This window comes from Meleagris gallopavo, chromosome 2 (genome assembly GCF_905368555.1).
Source record: "Meleagris gallopavo chromosome 2, MGAL_WU_HG_1.1, whole genome shotgun sequence".
Classification (NCBI taxonomy): Eukaryota; Metazoa; Chordata; class Aves; order Galliformes; family Phasianidae; genus Meleagris; species Meleagris gallopavo.
In genome coordinates, this window is record NC_139405.1 from 75,619,652 (window position 1) to 75,641,043 (window position 21,392).

General features: G+C 41.6%; 1 protein-coding gene across 6 annotated transcripts; it reads right to left on the bottom strand.

The window, feature by feature from the left end:
• Window positions 1-45: 45 nt before the first annotated feature.
• CFAP206 (cilia and flagella associated protein 206) lies at window positions 46-13,636 on the bottom strand. 6 transcript variants are annotated; one of them, XM_010707645.3, is made up of 13 exons: window positions 13,443-13,545; window positions 13,175-13,288; window positions 12,481-12,564; window positions 12,093-12,183; window positions 10,858-11,046; window positions 10,455-10,613; window positions 9,234-9,442; window positions 8,331-8,450; window positions 6,148-6,346; window positions 5,543-5,680; window positions 3,348-3,541; window positions 2,275-2,418; window positions 46-1,131 (listed from the first exon to the last, which is right to left on the bottom strand). In XM_010707645.3, the coding sequence occupies exons 2-13, from the start codon at window positions 13,280-13,282 to the stop codon at window positions 901-903; spliced, it is 1,866 nt and encodes a 621-aa protein (XP_010705947.1). In that variant the 5' UTR covers window positions 13,283-13,288; window positions 13,443-13,545; the 3' UTR covers window positions 46-900. The 6 variants fall into 6 exon arrangements, with proteins under 6 accessions (XP_010705947.1, XP_010705949.3, XP_010705950.3 ...); XM_010707647.3 differs by having other exon boundaries at window positions 13,175-13,283; window positions 13,443-13,540; XM_010707648.3 differs by having other exon boundaries at window positions 13,448-13,528.
• Window positions 13,637-21,392: the final 7,756 nt, after the last annotated feature.

Below are 21,392 nucleotides of genomic sequence, written 5' to 3' on the forward strand. Positions count from 1 at the left end.
CAGGCAGACATCCAATGACACAAAGTACGACATGAGCCAATGAAGTACAGCTAAAAACCTTTTCCTGTTGGGCTTTAGTTTCTTTTTAAACACAAGAAAGCAGAGCTTTTTAAAAAAGATGCTCCAAGTTGCTTTTGTGTGCCCACCTGCACACCTCACGCTTGATGTCAGCCCACAGAAATCAGCAGAGACCTCAGAGCATCCCACAGAGCTCCGGCTCCTTGCGTGTGCCTACACTCACCAGGCCTATGCCATGGAAGGACATTCATGAACAGCCCAGGGACAGAGGGAGATCCCATCTTGCTGGTTTTACCTCTACTATGATGCTCTACGGGCAGAGCTGTGACATCTGGATGGCTCTCGTGGCATCAGTTTTAGCCAACACCAACGAGCACCGTGCCTCTGTAGGAGCTGCAGGATTGGCTCTGCATCTCCTATCTATCAAAAATCAAAGCTGTGGCTCTTAAGGACAGCGTATCAGCAAGCAATCATCTTATTAAAATGTCAAGAAAATCCAAGAACCACATAACACATTTAAATGTTGGTTTAAGTTAAAGTCTTCTGGCACACCTCAATTCAAAATTGCTTTTTTTTTTTCTGTGTGTTTCAGGATTCATTTCTATCACTTAATGCCATCCTACTAGGAGGCCCCAGCAGATAAGTCAGCTCCTGCAATCAAAAGACTTGGGCCATCCAAAGGCAGGCTGGATGGGGTTGTGAGCAGCCTGGTCTAGAGGGAGGTGTCCCTGCCTATAGCAGGGGGCTGGAAATAGATCATCTTAAAGGTCTCTTCCAACCCAAACCATTCTATGATTCTCTGATTTTTCTGTAACTCAATTCAGATATATGCTGAGATTCTCGTATATAATTAATATATTTCCTTAAGTCTCTCATTTTCTCTTAGGCTTTATCTACTGGTCTTGTTAAGTCCACTTTGACCATTTCAGTAGTAGCAGATGATCCTCCTCGGAGACCAGCCAAGAAAATCTGTGGTCTGGGTACACTGCTTGAGTTGTCACGCTTTGTTTGGGTGCTGACGTCTTTGGGCAGGTACACTTGGGTGGAGTTCTCCCTTCTCAGATGGCTGAGATCAGTCTGCATGGCGTGAGTTAATTTGCGACGCAAATTGGCCTAAAGAGACAAAAAGAATCAAATTAAGCAAAATTTTGTCGGAACATTTTAGCACTGCTGTTATACATAGGCATTACACATTCTGCATTTGTAACACCTGTAGGCATCACAGATCTGTACCACTGCACATTTCACTCAACTCAAAATGTATTGGAATTAACTCTTGAGACTAATAAACGTGTGAACAGCACTGTGTGTAGCCTGCACAATTTCAAGTCAGCCTCTTGCTGGTTTTGTGTTTTCTTTGGTAATTGTGCCTCATGTGATGGAGTTTGGTGGTTGGTATCACAGATTATCAAACAAAAAGGAAAAAAGAAACAAACTTTTTTCAGGACATTACTTGCTAGCCCCTTGGTAAGAGGCAGAAGATAATGTTATTTATCTGATGCAATGGATGGCAACCCTGTCCATGGCAGGGGGGTTGAAACTAGGTGATCTTTAAGGTCCCCTCCAACCTAAGCCATTCTATGATTCCATGATTCTATGATTATGATGGCAATAAGAAAGCCACGTTCAATCACAGCATCTGTTGTAGATACAATGACAAAACCTCTTCTTACAAAGAGCTGAAATTACAAAATCAGCAGTTAGCAAAATGTATGCTCCTTCTTCTATGTCACCAATGGTGTATAACACTGTAAATCATATGATGTTATCACTGAAATACAGCAAATACAGCCTCATGTTGTGGGATTCAGACCCCGACATAAGTAAGGGGTGAGAAAGTTCCCAGAGTCCAGTCCTGTTGTGGAGCCTGAAGTCAAAGACAGTAGAGGCTGGAGAGTGACTAAGCTGGCCTGGAATTTGGTCTTCCCATCAGGAACCCAAACACTCTTCAAAACTCCACTAGCTAGATCTCCTGTGACTGCAGAGGAAGTTGAAGCACTTAGATGTAGAAAATCTACAGCCTAATGTTATGTTTTCTAAGAAAGTAATATTTTAACACTTCGAGTTTTCTGGCTAGATGCTGATACTAAACCACCCTGAGCACTTTGTCTCTCAACAGATCAAGCCAACGAGCTACAAATATGCTTGTAAGCTCTCTGTGTTCAACTATTAGAAAACATACACAGTTGCTTATGCTAAAGATAAACTGCTGAACACACCTTAACATCTACACACTGACAGTAACAAAATACAAACCAATTGTATAGCTTTTCTTCTCAGTTCCCACTCATTCCATTCATAGGATTTCACAATAGTTGGAGGCAAGATGTGAGTATCAGTTTGAGTACCACTGTCACATTTTGTGATTGGTTTCATCGGAAGTTTGTCTGCGTTTCTTAACTGGATGGAAATAAAAAACAATAAGCAAGTCATCAGTGAGAAGAATACAGGCATTTAAGTAAGATAGCAGAAAGAAACCTGCAAACCTGTACATTGCAAGTAGGTAATGATTTTTACATTCAACAATATTTTTGATCCTCTGACCTCACTAAAAAGAAAAGAAACTGTGTTCAAGAACTGTGTGGATGTGGCACTGAGGGACACGGTCAGTGGGCATGGTGGGGGTAGGCTGACAGTTGGACTAGGTGATCTTAGAGGTCTTTTCCAACCTTTCTGATTCTGAGATTCTCTGGCAGAGGTGGGATATAAACCTTATGTTTCTCACCGAGGGTCAGTTCAAGTCTATGTTCTCTGCATTGCTAGGGGTTTCGAATTCATGATGCAACACAGAGAAAGTTTAACACACCCAGTCAAGCCCTTGGATTTCACATGGTACAACTATCACATTCATTATTAGAGGTCATAGTCCCTTTTCATTGTGCAATATATTCCACAGTTTCTGTCCCGTATATCACCACATCCTCAACCAACACATACAAATGAACTTCTGAGTGAAAGCTCTACTTAATACGGTATCTGGCATATCTTCAAGTGCATTTATTTTCTGTTCCTTTAAGCCAATTTTGCAAAAATGAGGAAAAGAAACATCAGACACAAGATTTTCCTTGGCTAAGGATGAACAGCTCTTTATACCACTACCATAATCCTTCAGCTCCACACATTCTCCTGGTAAGAGACAAGGTGAGAACGTTAAGGGAAGATGTTTCTTATCTACACCCTGAAGATCTGGAAGAGATGGACCAACAGGCATCCTGTGTGATAGGCAGATTATTCTTCTGGGTATCATCCCTGTTCTTTTTACGTTCTAGAAAGAACAGATAAACCAGCAATCCAAGAGTTGCTCAGCAAGAGGCATGGGCAATGAGTACCCGCATATGTGGAGCAAGGTATCCAAACTGATGGTGAAGGTTGAGCAGCTGAATTAGCTCTGCGTGTTCTTTTGCTTTTTCTACATTCAGTTGAATGAACTTATCTGGATCTTGAGCAAAAATGTATGCAGATTCTTTGGAACTGAAAACATAACATCTGTCCTTGTGCTTCAGAATGCCAATAGCAGGATTTCCTAAGGAAAAACAAAACCAAAACACTATGATATGCAATCCAAAAGGTCTTTTTAATCAAGGTCATACATTTTCCTCAAGTCAGCTTCACTTTTTTTCTTTTTTTTTTTTTCTTTTTTGAAATCAGAATAAATCTCTGGAAAAAGGTTTTTTAAATACAGAAAAGTAAATTTCTTTAGGTCATCACAACTGCTTTTGATTACTTTCCAACCACTATGCTTTAGTCTAGACTAAACTCTGTGTCTGTGAGAAAAACAATGGATGAAACACGTATAGGAAAGGTGTTAAAAAAACACTGCCCATACCCAGAAATGTTTCCCCTAAAATCTCCAGATCAGCAGTCCCTTTTATACCAAGGGGCCTAACACTGAAATTAAGTGAAGAAGCAGAAGAAGCAGCCAAGAAGCTGGACAATAAAGTAAAAAAAAGAAATTAAATGTCAATCACAGTCAAATAACTTATCAAAGAAAATACAAATTGAGCTCAACTACAGTGAATGGCTCTGCTTGGGCTGTCTTTGTCTAGGAAAGGCCCAGAATCACCTGAGGTAGTGCTCTGAAGATATTAAATGGCACTACTCAATGGCAATCAAAAAAGCATGAATAACATCAGGAATCATTCGGACACAGAAGGGGAGAAAAAAACAATAGAAGCCTACATTTCCTATACGACATTTTGTTCCAATTCATTAAAAAATCTAAATTATGTGAAGTGAGTTGGAAGTGATCCAAGGTTTGGATCTTAACTCTTCCACAGAGGAAGAGTCAAAGAAAGAAACCTCCTCAGCACTGAGAACAAGCAACTGATGAGAAATAACATGATATGAGATTATAATACGTGTAGAACATTAGATATAAAATCACTACTTGCTAATTTTCCTAATAGGAAAACAATCTTTGATGGAATTACCAAGCTGGAGCTTAAAACGTTCTCTAACAGAGGTACTTTTCATACTACACGTAATTATAACTGTGGGACATAATGACAATAAGATTATCTCATGGCAAACTGTACATGGATTCAAAAAGCAATTAGATTAGTGAAAAACCTCTGTTGAGGATTATTTAACAGAAAGGTGCAGACTCAACATTCATCTGAAGAAACACCATAATCACTGACTCCTGAAACAGGGAAGAATATAATGAAAGAAGGACTGTTTCTACTTAATTACTCATGATCTTCAAGTGTCCATGACTGACCACATCCAGCAATCAGATACAAGGCTGGAGAGACCTTCAGTCCAACCCGGGACAGCTGTTCTCACATGCAGCACTAAGTGTTTAAATATATTCACACCACCATTGAATTATGTATTTGTTTATACTGCCAAGAAATTGCCATATTTTCCTCCCAGTCTCCTGTAGGTTTAAAATAGTCCATATGGATAGATTCTATAAAACACAAGGAGACAGAAATACGAACTGGTGGAGCAGCTAAAACGAGACTTGCTTTCAAGACAGGTGACCTTAGCCCAGACCAAATAAAATCCAACCATGAGCTGACCACTAAGCAATTTTGTATTATTGTCAGAGAAGACTTTTGGTACTTTGTATCTACTGTTTGAATAAATATCCACTGTTTAAGGCATGGAGGTGTGCGTTTGCAACAAAGAGAAACAGTATTCTGTATCTGACAATTTTCCAATGACTACATGAAAACACACTGACAACAATAAACAAACCTGCATTCAGCTGCAATGTAGGTTATATAAATCACAAATAGCAAAGAGGAAACATTCATCCATCTCATCTTGGCTTTGCTTCTGCTTGCTTGTGCCTACCATCCCTTGAAGCCTTCCTAACTTCTATTTTGGGCATTTTATCTGGATATTTCTTAAAGGATGTTTCTTTAACGGAGGAAATCATCTGGGAGAGAAAATTACACACGCAAAAATGCAGAACTCCAGCTTGGACAGAAGAGGACACTTCCAGAATATGTCTTCACCTTTTCCCTAGTACTTGTGTACATGTAAATTAAGGAGAACATCTAACTGCAATGCATACCTGGAAGGGTGAGGCCTTTTACACCAATTGCATGTGCACAGAAGCCGTGGTACTGGATTAACAATTCATCAAAATTAGAGGTAGTTTCTGGAAAAAGCCATTCCTGGTTCTTGAAGTCAGAAACATTCACTCTTGTCCCTGTGGTTTAACAAGGGAAGGATTTCAGTAACAAGACATCTGATGCTTAAAATACAACAAAGCTACAGGCTGAGCTGATTACTATTGTCTTCACAGTGGGGTCTGCAATGCCAAGATTCCCAAATCCCAAAATTTAAGATCTACCTCAAAAGAGATCCTAAGGAATCAGCCCTGAAGGACTGAAAAATCAGTACTGGGGGATCCAGCTTCAAAAGCATTAGTTTTATTTGGAAACAGAACTGCAAAAAGATGGTAATCTCAAGTACTCCTATTTCGTTTTCACCCACTCACAAACAATGCATTTCCTTGAATATATCTTGGTTTATTAGGGGTATCATCTTTACAAAAAATAATTTTGGGAAGAAAAAACAAAACAAAAACAAAACAAAACAAAACAAAAAAAAAAACCCACCACCTCAATAATCTTGAGAAACGAAGGAAAACAAAATGGTAATAACTTTCAGTACCCATGGTTTCTCTTATCCTCTCCTTATCAGTTTTCACAGTCACTCCTTCCAGAAGAGATGTTAGCAGTTCCTCAGGAAAAAGCTGTGACTGGGTTTCCAAGAACTGATGCAGGGAGTTAGTCATATTTGTGAGGAAGCTTAGCAGAAGTAACTCATCCTGAAACCTGGACCATAGGTTAAAAGCTGCAACAAAAAGAGGCTAGGGAAGAAAAAAAAAAAGAAAATTATCTGAAATCCAGAATCATTTTGTATCTGCAACATAACCCATATGCTGTGCACAACAATCCACGATATGAACAAAGCTGACCTAATCTACAAGGCTTTCAGCACTCAGAAACTCTGGGGGAAGCTCAGGGCTCTGAAAATGGAACTGCCACCTCAGTGTCCAAGCACCTCTGTGTGGCCACAGGCCAGATGGTACTTTTCTAGTGGTTGGCAATCCTGCACATAGCAGGGGGGTTGAAACTAGATGATCATTATGGTCCTTTTCAACCCAGGCCATTCTATGATTCTATGATTCTGTGATTCATTCTGAAGTCTTTTCCAAACAGATTACTCCAAGACCATACCAGGAACTGAGAGCTTCACTGACACTGCAGATCTGTAGCTGGAAATAAGTTATACAGGAATAGGAAGAACCAGATGAACCACACTGACTAAACTACCAAATGAAATAACCTCCCAGCTCCTATCTTCAAAGGACCTGCCTTTGTCATTCTGCTTCCAGAGGACTTAGTGCCACAGTGGCCAACTATGGTGTGTATCAGACAAATGGTGTGCAAGCCTCTTCAGATGGGTACGGCGTTCCAAACAAAACTGGAAGCTGCCATTCCCAGCAGCAACCTCACATCCACATGTACTCTCATATAGAAGAAGCCTTTCAGCTTGGAGTATAAATATTTACTTTAATCGTGTGTTTGGTAACATGCAGTGTTTATGAGAGAATTTTCAACCAATCCTAAATGGATGCCAACACCATTGTATTTCATGCATGTTACCAGCATTATTACATGAATGGTCAAAAGAGTTGGGTCTGGAATCTGTCAGCCTCACAACATGGTGAGAATGTTAAGGTTACAAAACTGGAAGAAATGAAAGGAAAGGAAGCAAGGATCAAAACCATTCTTTCTATAATAAACTAGAATAAAAAGAATATTAATAAAATCTACTGTCTTCTGAAATAAAGGCTTACTACAAATATAGTCCTTATTCTGTAATTTTAAGTGACAGAACATCCTGCTTCTCCACATTCCCTCAAGATTCAGCTTCTCAGCAACTAGCCAAAGGCAACAAAATCTGTTTTGTAACAAGAAAATCTCCATCTGCAAACGTTGAAATGAAATCACATTACATATTCTGCCCTCAGCAGAGGAAAAGAAATGACTAACCAACTTGAAGAGAAGAAATCTAGGAAGCAGCCAGGAGGAGACAGCTTCTGAGGAGAAGGGCAGTGTGTATTCAGAAAGGTTAAACTCTGGTCGGTGAACTGAATCTTCACAGACTTCTTCTGTCACCGGGGAGGGGACATGATTTTCCAGAAGAAGTTACAGAGCTTAAACTGGGCTTCCTCCTCTCACCCACCCCTGAGGAAAGACTGCCCATCTCTTCCCTCTCTCTTTACCACTGTATTAAAGTGTGTACCAAGCACTTAAGCCTTGTGAAGATACAGGAGAAAATCTGATTTGAGCGACTTGATGAGCAGTGTAAATGTTCTCCAAATGAGAACGTCTGGCTTGTAAAATCACAAGCACATACATAGTGCCAGATCACACTCTTTCCACAAGTTTTCTGCTCAGAGTAGACACAGGATGCATGGTATTCCTCCTTCCCCCCTCCACATCAGTCTTTATTTTGCTTTCTAATTACTTATTCTGAAGGATGAAATATTGAAACAACACAGGAAAATATTGCTATAATGCTAAAAATACTGACAAATGATTCGAGACACAGCAAAATAGCATTTCATTCCTTCCCCCCATTTTGTACCTTGCTCTCCTTTTACCTTGAGATCAAGTCCCATAGTTTAGCTGCCCACCCAAAAACCACTCAAAGTGCTGTTATAAGCTGCATTTGCAGCTTATTCTTTCTTAAACTAGGCAAAACCACTCCTGCAAAGTATTTTGCAATGGTTTCATGATTTTTTAATAATTGAAGCCAAATAGGTTTTCCTTTCAAATACTTACAAAAGCTTCTTTGGTATCTATGGAGACCTTATTCTGAATGGTGCTTTTTAACTGCTCCATGGTTGCTGTAAACTCCACATTCAAATTTTCAATTTCTTGGCCACTTGTAATTGTGTCAGACTGGAAAAAGAATGTACTTCAGGTAAGAAGGATGATAGTAATAAAAAAAAGTATTTAGTAACAAAGAAAAAATTATTAAAAGAAATATTTTCTTAAGCTTTATGACATAAAAGATAGGCTAATAGAAAAACAAACAGGCAAATAAAACGATCTTCATAAGTGTAACAAGTTTCAGGAATGTAAATTGTGTTCTTAAGACTTTGGATGACTCCACAAGTGTTGGGAATGTCTACAGCCTAAAACTGAGATGATGTATGAACTGAACAGGCATAATTTTTCTTTCATTTTTCTTTTGAGTGATAGCTTTTAATAGAAGAAAATCTTCTTGACCCACATCTTCTTCAGTTAATTTCAGGTCATCTGGCTTTTCTTACTAGGTATCTGATGGCAGAATCTCAATTCTCCAGTCATCTGTGCAGTGTCTGAGCAGACTGAGTCTCAGAATGCAAACATGGCAAATGTCCTACGTTTGCAGTCCTTTGGTGATAAAAAGACACATCCTCCCCAGGAAAGAAAACCTCCAGAAATGAAGTGGAATCACAGTCACACTGCAACAAACAATTAATGCACATTGCCTTTTACCTGACAGCAGCAAAACCCAGCGTGTTTGGTACTGAGCTCAGCGTGACAGACTATGTAGGTTCTCATATACTGAGAAACATCTGATTTTGATTATTTCTGATTTCTTTCATTTTGATTTTTTTCCAGTCCTGTACAAGAAGGTAACTTGGATACCTTCTACTGCAATAAAACCCTGCAGGATACAACAAGGTGGTAACTCACCAGAAGGATGCAAAGGAAGGCCTCATACTGCCTCACATTGAACAGTGCTTCTTTCAGTTTTAAAGAACTAAGCTGCCTGTATCTGTTCTGGTCTTCATGCATGGATTCCAACAGAGCAGTGTAATGGTGGGCTAGCACATGGCAAGCATTAAGATGGTCTTCAATAGATTGTGTGGCTGCTGGGATGGCTTCGTTCAGAATGGCTGGCACTGTTTACACAGAACAAATACAAGATATGTACACACAGAGTGCTTGAAAACAGGAGCAAATGGTTACAGTGCAATATTAGAGCCAAGCAGTATTCCATTTAAATATTGAACTCTAGCCTTACATTCCCAAATGTTTGGGTACTACATTCAACTTCTGTATCTTACAGTAAAGTCAGATTTACAGCTGTGGAAATACAACAGTCGAGGACAGTGCGGAGTCTTGCTTTGCAGTAGATGCATTTCAGTAGTGCACACTGACAGGTTTCCTCATTTGTAAAATACCAATAACAAAGGTAACTCTTGCCCTGTTCCAAATACACGTTTTCAAATATTCCAAGATGCCTACTGATGTTTTTTACACGTGAAACAAATAGGAAGTTTCAAAATGCAAAAGAGAACATGTTAAGAATCGGAAGAAGTAACTCTAAATTGTCAGAATTCAGATATTGCCCAAGCAACTTTTCTTTAAGTGTAATTCTCATTACTCTTACTCAACAGAAAATTTTAATTGGATCAACAGTACCCTTTCAAGATCTTAATTAACTGCTTTTTAAGGCAAAAGTTACACACTTAATTCACTTAATGGCAAGAGATCTAAGAGCAAGTTTTTCTGAGGTAAATTAGTGCATGAAGTGAATATGTGTGATCCTTGAGGCACTGCTTGCCCAGAGATGTGGTGGATGCCCCACTCCTGGAGACTTTCAAGGTCAGGCTGGGGCAGGCTCTGGGCAACCTGATCTAGCTATGCATGTCCCTGTTCACTGCAGGGGAGATGACCTTTAAAGGTCCCTTCCAACTCTAAAGATTCTATGATTCTAAACCACACAGGATTCTCTCATAACAACAGAATAGTAGCCTGCATGGAAATCTATAATCAAATACTAAATTTGTTCTTTTCCTTCAGCTTTACAGATCCAGGATCAAAGCTGTTTAGTGAGACAGGGTATAACTGGAGGCACTCTGGTGAAGAAGATCAGGAATTGACGACCCAAATGCATGCTTGTATACTTACAGTCATCGATGCCTTTTCCTCCTTTCCCACATTCCTTGTTGTACAACCGAATTCCTGTGACTAGCATGGTAAGATTTTTTAGCTGTTGCTCTTTATCCTTCTTAGTGAGTGATAGGAAAGAAACCAGAGCTGTCTGGGGGAATACACTCTGCAACGCAGCTGGAAGGTGAGAGAATAGGGAAAAAAGTGATTAAACGTCCAAAAATATCCTCTCCTGAACAACAGCTACAGGAAGCAAAAATTCATGGCAAATGTAGACATCAAAGCTGAGCAGTGACAGTTTGGGTAGCGTGCAGTCATGACAGTTTAGCACATCTATTTCTAAAGATCAACAAAAAGGTGACATTTTATTTTTCAACAAGAGAAGTCCAAAGTCCAATTTCACAAGAAAGCGTTTACAGACCTACGACCTCCCTGACAACCTCAATGTCTGTTGGGGATCCCAGGCCAGAGCTCAGCAGCACGTAGCTAACAATCCTTTGATACACATTCTTCATTTCCTCTTGCATGCGGGGACGACTATCCATGATGTCCCTGAGCAGAGGAGCCAACCTGCCCTCCAGAACGCGACGATGCTCTCTGAGTAATTCAGCTAAAAAAAGAAGGACAGTTAGAAAGCACCGCCTGTATTCTTTGGAATTTGACTTATGCAGACAGGGCAATTCATAACCATAGCCAATTGAAGGTTTCTGAAGCAGTGATATGTAAAAGACATGTACAAGGTATCATGCTCTTCTATTTAACTGCAGTGAAGTTAAATATTAGCAAAACTAGCAAGATTAGCATCAGTAGAGGCCAGATGGTTCAGGGTAACTAAAGCAGCAACTCTGCCTCACCAGACTCCGTGAGTGCAGTAGGACACCTAACACACACATACACACCTGAAGTTACATGACCAAATCTGAACATTACATAGGATCTCACAAGTCATTTTACTGGACTTACTGAGCTTACTGCATCCAGAAGACTTTGGAACAGCTTCCTCATTTTGCTTGTTTTTGTTTTTATTACATGCTAAGAAGAAAATGCTTCCATGACAGTTCTCATCTCCTGGAAATATTTACTTCTTGTCTACTCTTGTATCATTTTCTGTGTCCCAGCCAACCCTCACTGTCCCACTGAGGTAAGAAATTAATTACAGCAGAGACATTCTCTCCATCTCACTTTTCTTCTACTTCCAAACTTCCTTGCTGAGACCATATAAAGTTACCACTGATGAGACCAAAGCAGACTTGGTTAAAACCACAGTTGTTGAAGCTTGTTCATAGCTCTCAATTATGGATATTGATTGACCATCAGTTTCTCTTTCAGCTACACCAATGAATTTCCATGTAGTGGTTCTCCATCAGATACACAGGTGCAGCCTGAGCTTTGCTTGCTGAAACACCTCACTCCTATATAATACATTTCTCCAAGGCCTGTTATTTTACTTTAGCACCAGCATTCATTTAGGAAGGAATCATTATTAGCCCTGCATATAGCAGGGGGGTTGAAACTAGATGATCGTTGTGGTCCTTTTCAACCCAGGCCATTCTATGATTCTATGATCTATGATTCTACAGGGAGAGGAGAGGTGAAAGTCTAAAGTCAGAATGAATCACTTCTATTAAAAATTAAATATTATTATACTGAAATTACCTCTGTTTGCATAGTTCAAATCAAAGTAAACTTGCATCTTAATTGTGCTCAGGGATGGGTTTGTTGTGTCAAGCAGCCTTGAAACACAGAGCTAAGAAGAGAGACACTGACGTGAGTTCTTTTGAATTAGCTGGGAAACTTCTCAACTGCTCACAATTGTGAGACAGGTTCTGAAATGCTGCAGAGCAGTTTCCTCCATTCCCTACACACACAGCAAATTCTATTTATTAACCTGAGTGAACACATAATCTTCAGCTACAGAGCTATGGTAGAAACTGTTGTCAGAGCTCTGAAAATGTTTGTATCAAAATAAAATGACAGTTTAATTACCACATATAATGATATAGTCTCAGCAAAGCACTGACACTCACCATCCTGTCAGAATTACCTGGATAAGATTTTGCACATCCTTTTTCGTAAGGATTTGATCCACATCAAAGTCATTTCTTGGATCTAGAACAACAGCTTTCACCTAGAAATGGCCAAAAGAAAGCTTTTAATTTGTATCACAGCATCTACTCTGTGCAAATAACCTCTTAAGTTGTGAAAAATCTCTGCAGTCAATGTTTCTTTATCTTTGAGAGGAAATAATTAAAACTGAGTCTTTCAACATCTATTTTGGTTCTCCTTGTGATTTATCAACAGTTCATGTTCCTGTCATTCCTATTCTTTGCTACAAGCCAGACTTGGGGCCCACGGCCCTTTCAGGACCTGGTGTTCACACGCAGAGTTTCAGAGGGATGAAAATGCTTTTTCACGTTTCTAAGGCCCCGTACTGAGAGCTACCCTACAGGCCTTTAGGACTTCTGGGCAGCTCAAAGGAGAGCCATTCCCAGCTCGGGTCACTCCTGGGCCGCAGCCATTCCAGCTTCGGCACCCTGACATGAAGTTGATGGTTTGGGCTGGAAGAGACCTTTAAGACCACGTAGTTCCAACCCCCTGCTATAGGCAAGGACACCTCCCTCTAGACCAGGTTGCTCACAGCCCGATTTTTGTCCTCGCTTCACGCTGGTGACAGAAGGGGAACTCTTTGCCTCAGGTGCACCACGGTAGCCCTGCCAGCAGCCGGGAATCGCTCTTACCATGAAAGCCACCACTGTTTCGGAGACGGGGTGCCCGTGGGCGGCACACTGCTGCCCCGCCTGGCGGATGATGTGCCTTATGACCCCTTCGGACGGATCCCACGACATTCTGGTCTTAGCCACCCCGACGACCCGAGGAAGAAAAATGAAAGCCGGTTAGAAGAAAGTCACTGGGCTTTTGCTCCATACACTCTCCCTCCGGCGGTTGACCCTAACCCACCCGCCGTTCTTGTGGTCGCGTCCCATTTCCCGCTTCCCCCGCGCTCACCTCACCTCAGCCGGCCTGACCCAGCGGCGGCAAACGGCGAGAGCGGGCTGGAAGAGGGCGCGGCGCCGCCTGTTGCCGTGGCGACCGAACCGCGCGGAGCAGCGCGCGTATGGGCAGCGCGCGTGCGCGTTTGCAACTGCAACACGCGGCGGCGTGCGCGCGCTTCTGTAGCTCGGCATCTACTCGTGCGTGCTTCCCCGTGGGTCTGGGGGTTCACTTTGGTAGCATAACGAATGGGGTTTCTTAGTGTGTCGTCTGCATTCCTGTTTTAGAAACCTAGCCCCTTGGATTTAGCGTGAGGTTGCTCCAAAAGTAAATGCTTCCTACTTGCTTTCATGGAATCTACAGCAGATACAACGAGCACAATAACGCTGTTTGCTGGAGCAAGTTCTCAGCTACAAAACAGTATTTTTCAACACACCACCATTAGCTGTGCATTTTCACCAGTGATGAACAGGAGCCTGCATACCGTGCTCAAAAACATCTGCACCAATAGAGGTGACCCACTGGTTCTGCTTAAACACACCACCCACCGCCTCACTGTGCTCATAGCCACTGCTTGGCTTCCATAACATCTGCTTCCAATCTCATGCGCCAACATAATTAAACAGGAGGCATTACTTTCAGAGCAGCCCTGTGATAACAGCAAGACCTTTACCAAGAGAGATAGCAAATCCACAGGAGTGTTTCTCCACACCACAGCAGAATGGGGAGCCTTTGTGATTCTTCCTCACACACACACCTCTGCTCAGGCTGCTGGAGTCCCCTCAGCCAGTGCCCAGTCCATAGTGGTCACGGGCAGCACACGTCCCTCAGGGGCTGGCACTCAGCAGCCTCAGTCTGTCCCAGGGCCTGGTGGCTGGAGTGCATTTGGGATGCTCCTAGAGCACTCTTTCTTCTTTAATTTCACTTGGAAGGAAGGAAGAGGAGGGCAATTACACATTTGCTGAGTAAAAACGTGGTCTCAGAGGAGGTTCACATCCCTTGTTTGACCACAAAAATTCAGTAACCTTGTTAGTGACCCACCCGAGGTCCCAAGGTTGCATGTTCAAAATATCTGGATTTCTCCCCTAGAATTAGTGTTAAAGTTAACTTTTGATCAGCGCTTCTGAAAAAGGAGGCCTGGTTTATCCAGTGTTCTTGCAACTAGAATCAATAGCCCTCGTTTTCTCCTCAAAAATCACTGCACAGATTAGAGTCACAGAATCAGGAAGGTTAGAAAAGATCGCTAAGGTCAGCTAGTCCAACTACTGACCCACCCCCTCCGTGCCCACTAACCGTGTCCCTCCGTGCCACATCCACACGGTTCTTGAACATCTCCAGGGACAGTCATCCCCACGCCAATACAGCACCACACTCTCTGAGAAGCTTTCTGAGAAGCATCTCAGAGCCTGCTGCATACTGAAGGTGGAGACATTCTTCCCTCTAGTGGTGTGTCTGAGAAATTTGCAAACATCGTTGGTTTTATGCTACAGGGATTTTAAAAGTTACTTTGAAGAGTCATTAAAAGCAACACCATCACTTTTAAATCACTGTGGATTACAGCTGAACACCAGGAAGCACTCATTTAGTACTTCCATTCAGTGCTAGTGACAGGACAAGAGGAAATGGCTTTAAACTGGAAGTGGGTAGATTTAGACAAGGTATTAGGAAGAAATTCTTTACTGTGAGAGTGGTGAGACACTGGAACAAGTTGCCAGTGAGGTTGTGGATGCCCTCTCCTTGGAAGCATTCAAGGCCAGGCTGGATGGGGCTTTGAGCAACCTGGTCTAGTGGGAAGTGTCCCTGCCTATAACAGGGGGTTGGAACTACATGATCTTAAATGTTTCTTCAAACCCAAATAATTCTGTGATTCTACGATTTACTGTGCAGGTGACAGAGTGCTGGTGCAGGCTGCCCAGAGAGGTTCTGATAGGTAAGTGGCAGGGAAACAGCCATTTCAGGCTCAGTGGGGAAATGTGCAGACTCAGGTGTAAGGGGATCATAGGTGACATCTATAGCATTATTTAAACTGTTGTTAAAGGCCACAGCCTCTCTATTAGAATATTGTAAAGGATCATTGGACTGCTCTTCTGTTTCTTCCTCCCAGCTCCATCCTTTGGCTGTACCTACACTTATTTCCAACTGTATCATGCTCATGAACTGGGAACTTGGGTCCTGTGATTCAAATATCTCCAAGACACTTGAGGCAATCTTTTGTTGGCCAAAGGAGTTTACTTTAGCTTTCAACTTGGAAATATACTTTTTTTTTTTTCCCTAGACTTCATCTGCAGAGAGCACAGCACAACAGGTTTTGCCCTTGATTTGAACATTTCTGGAAAAACAAACAAACAAACCATGGTATTGTAGAAACCCAGTTAACAAGTAAATTGTTAGCCTGGGTCCTTTGACCAGCACAATGGATGCACTGTATTTGCCAGGTTATAGAGAGGGGTGGGGAGCAGAGTTATTTGTCCTTCAAACCTTTAGAGAGGAGGGAGTGGAGAGATTCCAGACATAGCATCACTGAGTGCCTCAGCTGGAAACTCCAGTTATGGATGTGCTGTTCAGCTGCGTTCAGAGAATCGCTACCCAACACTCCTCAGTAGCATTAACATTTAGTCAAAGGCATTAATAAAAATAATACACCTCAAGAGCTTTTTCCGTTAATCATTCCTCTTTAAAAAGTTGCTGAAAATTAGACCTGGGACTCATCAGACACTACTTGGTGTAGATCATGTAGTTCCCATGTATACGTCCTGTTTCAAAAGAGCTGCAGTTTGACTAGAAGCACACACTGGTATTTCATGGGTCACTTAGCTGTTAACTACTGTTTATGTCTGCGCAACTGATTAAAAATCAGTACCTTAAATCTTTTCACAAGACTAACTTCTCACGCAGTGCTGAGCCCCACATCCCATCAATATGCAAAAAGCAGAAAAACTGTGATATAGTAATTTCCCCACAAGCTGAAAAAGCATAAGAAACTGCTGCTGGGCTACGCGCTGTTAGATGGGGCTTTCTTCTCCTGTTATAGGAACTTCTTTCAAAGTTATGGAAACATAACTATCTGGTGTGTAGACAAAGGAGGGAATCTTATAGGAAATATGTTGCTTTGGCTCTGACCCCATTAGCAGAGAAGAAAAGTATACTAATGATGAGAGTGTAATTATGCCAGAGTTTGAAAGATGACTTCTCACTCAGCTCACTCTTTTCCTACTGCTGTACAAAAGCAGTGATTCATCTGTCAAAATGGAAGGGAAAGCTCAGTGAATCAGGCTTGTAGGGGAAGAGGACTGTTATCCACACTCCCCCAGAAACAGAGATCTCCCTGCAGTGTTTCCCCCAGATGAGCTGCGAACCTACCCACCAAAAAGCACTTGCAGTTTGTGTACAGATTTGCAAATCCTTCTCGAAAATTCTGCCCTGTGCTGCACACAAGCAGTTCTATTCCCAGTGCAGCTTCTCTCTTCTACAGCAGCTATTAAGGCCTAAGATCCTGCAGATTTGTGTTGAATACTTGAATAACTCTTTAAAGGCCTATGCCTGTTTGCAGCAATCTTCAAAAGAAATGCTAAGGAATGGGAAAAAAAAGTGATATTTTAACATCATGGGATGCCTGGTAGCTGTTAGAGAACCAAAGGACAGCTGAGTTAGCACTTCTTACTTTCTACGATTAAAAATGGATTCTAAGGCTTCTATAGATACACAGTACTGGCCAGTTGTGATTGTTTTTTTCAGTCTCGTATGTCAGGTAATCCTGTTAGCAGACATGAGAACAATATTTAGATAGAAAATACTGTGAGGAGATAGGAATCCAATTTGTGAAATTACAAGTAGAGAAAACATCTGATAAAGAAGTAATTTAGTGAAATCATTCAGCCATAGAAATAGAATATGACAGAAAAGGACTTTGAGATGGACATTAACTCCATTTTGCCGAAACAAAGAAAGGAATACTTTTCCCTGGCATGCACAAATATTTCAGAAGGATGATTGGTTTTGCTTTGAATCAGAGGCATACGTCTTACAAGAAATTCTGAAAATCCTTTGCTTGGGACACTTTATAATGCTTACTTCCTGTGACCTCCTATTCATCTTCTTCCCATCACCAGGAGACAGCTGAAGGGAAATGAGATCTTACCTGTGATTCACTGGAAACTATAACCTGAAGACAGTTTAGCATTTAAATATAACTATGAAACTTCAGGTTTCACAACTTCTTTTCAAAGTTCAGTTAGGAATAGGATTAATTAAAATTCAAGTAGCCTCCAGGATGAGGTTTGAAAGACAACACACATTGACATGAGTGCATTTTACAAAGAATTCAGCATCTGACCTCTGCCAGCATCAGGCCTATACATTTCTAGAAATGGGCACCAGAGCAAAGCAAAGATTTTCATGCCAGTTCCAAGGCTGGTAGCTACACCAGCCTTGTGATTCTATGCTCTCACTGGTATTAGAGGTAGCTAGTTCCTAGGCTTTTTGGCTTTTTGGACAACCCTGAATGTGGAAAGTGCTCTCAGAAGAACTCTGGAATGATGTTTTTCTGAAAGACTGCTGGGCATTTCCTTGACCTCTTGCTTATGCTGGATAACGAACATCTAAATGGCTAAATAAATACAGAATATCAAAATAAAGTATATATGTTTACAGACTGCTAAGATCTGTGTTCTCTCTATATCAGACTCTAAAAGTACCTGAAAAACCCCCACAGTGTGAAACTTACCTAAAAGCTTGGGTTAGTAGCTACATCTCAATGGGCACATTTAGCAGTAAACCTGTTCATGTCCCAGTCAAGTAGAACCTCCCAAAGACACACCTTAAAATATGAGCAGCAGATCAAACATCTGTGTGATACCAGTTGGAATGACAGTGTACTCAGGGCATGCAGGCACGAAATATCCTCTTGCTTTATTCCTGCACTATAGACTTAGTTCTAATAAAGACAGGCATTCCTAGCACCCACATCTGTGGCTACATTATCTGGGGGTGAGGCAGTCATGAGACTATATTGATTGTAAAAAATTCTGTACTCTGGTAGCTCAGAGCAGGCTTGCAATGAGCTGCAAGAGGGGCTTCAGACCAGCACGTGAAGGCTAAAGCTCTTCCCATGTCCCATGGAAGACTGGGTCTGCCTGGAGGCTTGCAGATCAAGAAAATGTGCTTCCTTCTTATCTGTACTAACAACTGCAGAGTGAACGTTCCCACCATTTGGAGCTGAGAAGAGAAAAATAAAACAGGTAAGAGAAATAGTCTATGCATGGATGGGGGTGAAATAGGGCTAAGAGATAACTTTACATGCATACGGTGCTTTCTCCCCTCCGCATGCATGCTGCATGCACACAGTGACATTACAAGATGGTCGCTTCCAGAGTGAGCGAGAAGAAACTGAGGCCAAATATTATGCAAGAAGTTCCTGCCTCCTGCACACATCAAAGAACGAGGCCTTTAAACTCTTGCTAGTCCTTCTAAAAGTCTCAGCCACTTCTTCAGTCTGCAGTCATCAGATTCAATGTGATAGCTTGAAAGGAAAGGGATAAAGCAAATAGTTTCGCCAGCCTTGGTCGATTCCAGCCGACACTCAGCTCTTCCAGTACACTACGGTTAGTATCATGCCTGCAAAGCTTTTCATAGGAAAGATGACTCTACTTGTAAGAATTGTTCACAGGAAGGTGCTGTGAAAGCGTAAGCACGAGGAGTTCTGGGATATTTGCAGCAGCACCAGGAGTGCTACTCGCAGTAACAAATTTATCTCAGACACTCCTTCATGCTATAAATTGGTTTTACCAAAACACTTGCTGTCCAAGAGGCTTGCCAGGAACAGTTTGAATCCAAGGAAAAGCCAACATGTGGCACCAGCTGCTGCTCCCCTGGTGGAGTCCCAGTGGGTCTCAATCTTTCTCCTGGAGTTAGACAGCAACACATCCCTCAGGTTTTGCAGCCTCCTTCCTATGCCAGAAGATGGGTGAGAACTGATCAGTAGAACTGAGCAGAAGCAAAGGTCTTTTCGTTGCAAGTAAGGCTCCAAGGCAATTAAAATTAGATGTACGCTGATTTTATGTTCAGGATTACAGTATCTAAAAGCCTTTTTTTTTTTTAATAGAGGAGAAAAAAGAGAGATGCAGTTTTAGTATTCTCATAGGGAAAATAATTCTAGTAAAGAAAGAAAAAGGAAGCAGCAGAAACTTTAGAAACAGCTTGTAGAGTGGAAACAATACTACTCACTTACAAATGAGCCCAGTTCTTTCCAGCAGTCTTTCAACACTATGAATGTCCTTTTCCTCTTCCATACTTCCGACACCCCCTCCAAGTCACTTGACATACTGCTGCTTACCAGAACTGAGCACAAGAACAGCTGAAGCTCAGGCTTTCAGGCTTTTACAGTATTAGAGGGCTTTTGTTCAGGAGAATCTTTGAATAGCATACATTCCAACATCTTAATCTTCAATTTAAAGCTACAAAGGCTGGGGGCATGTACTGAAAGATTTCTGCTGGTGTGCGCTGGAATCTCAGGTTATTTTCTGTCTGAACGGAATAAAAGAAAGTTTCACTGTCTCCTTGGCAGCTGTCCAGGAATCCTCTGGAGAGACTGCAGTGGTCCCATGTCCTACTGTGAAAGGACTCCAGCTCCTCATTGTCCTCAGCAAAAGCCCTGCAGGCGACGGCCTCTGTGGGGCTCAGTCAGGGATTGGCAAACCCGCAAGGGCGTGTGGCAGCTTGTACAGCACAGATACAGATTAAGGTCTCGGCCACGCAGATGCATCTCTAATTGACCGGTAATAATGTCGGTGAATTAGAGTTCACGTCCCATTGGCGGCAGACTGGGTGGCTGGTGGTTTTGGTAACATTGCAAGGTTTTCAGCAGTCAGCCAGGAGCTCTCTGGTATGCTGCCAATGCAGCCACTTTTGGCAGCAGAACTAAAAGCATGAGAACTTGTCCTTGGCAGTAAAATTAGTTACTCTGAGCTTTCACTTGAAAAGCTCCGCTTACGGGACTGAACTGAGTACTGAAGCTTTTTCCATTGAGTCATGCTTCGAAACACATGGAAGGCACAGGAATTTTCTGATCTTGACTGTGGCAACTGGTTTCAACTAACGTGGGCTGTAGCAGAAGAAACTATCAGTTTAAGTCATTATGGAGGTTAGACTCCTCTCATTAACAATTTTCCAGACCACGTGGGAGACAGACCAGGACAGGTCAGCAAGTCTTGACTAAAGTACTAATTCATAACCAAGATATAGCTATTATTGAATGTATTTATATTCATGAATGTTAGTCCTTTTCCATTCTCAATTATCTATAGACAATTATCTACAGACAAATTAATTTGGTCCTGTGTGGAGCCAGAAGTTGGTCTCAATGATCCTTATGGGTGCCTTCCAACTCAAGGTATTCTATGATTCTATGATTCTATCATTTAAATATAACAGCCATCAAATGGAATAGGTAACTAATATAAATTGGTTATAAGAATAATGGCTTAGCAGTGATCAAATGCACTGAGGAATGGGAGACACAGCTATTTTTTATGTCTTTGAACAGCCTCCTCTTCCCTATTACAATGGCGGAGTCAGTTGTCTTTACTTTCTGGTGCCATGTCATTAGCACAAGGCTGCAAGGTTTTAAGTGTATTTATAGATCAAAGTCAAAAGCCAAACACATTTACAGTTTGTTTTATTTTCTGCTGTTGAATTTAAGAGTTGCCCTTTAAAGGAAGACATCTAGGGTTGTTAATTTAATGCCAGACTCATCCAGTTTATTTCTGACAATTGTTCACTAATGTGACTTAGCTTCTTGTGGAGAAACAAGTTCTGTAAAAGATTAAAAAAAACCCAAACAGTGAAATGGAGTCAGTCTCAGGGATGAAAGAGTTTAGGAAGAGCTTAACACAAACATCAATGCAGCATCCAGCTTCTTTAAATTCTGCACATGACTGACTATAATGCATAAAACATGCCAGCAAGCAT

Coding starts and splice junctions, on each gene's coding strand:
- CFAP206 (XM_085217665.1), bottom strand. CDS start 13,621: ATGCCGAGCTACAGAAGCGCGCGCACGCCGCCGCGTGTTGCAGTTGCA. Junction 10,614..10,857: donor GGTTGTCAGGGAGGTCGTAG/GTCTGTAAACGC, acceptor CTCACCTTCCAG/CTGCGTTGCAGAGTGTATTC. Junction 8,451..9,233: donor CCTTCCTTTGCATCCTTCTG/GTGAGTTACCAC, acceptor TTCTTTTTCCAG/TCTGACACAATTACAAGTGG.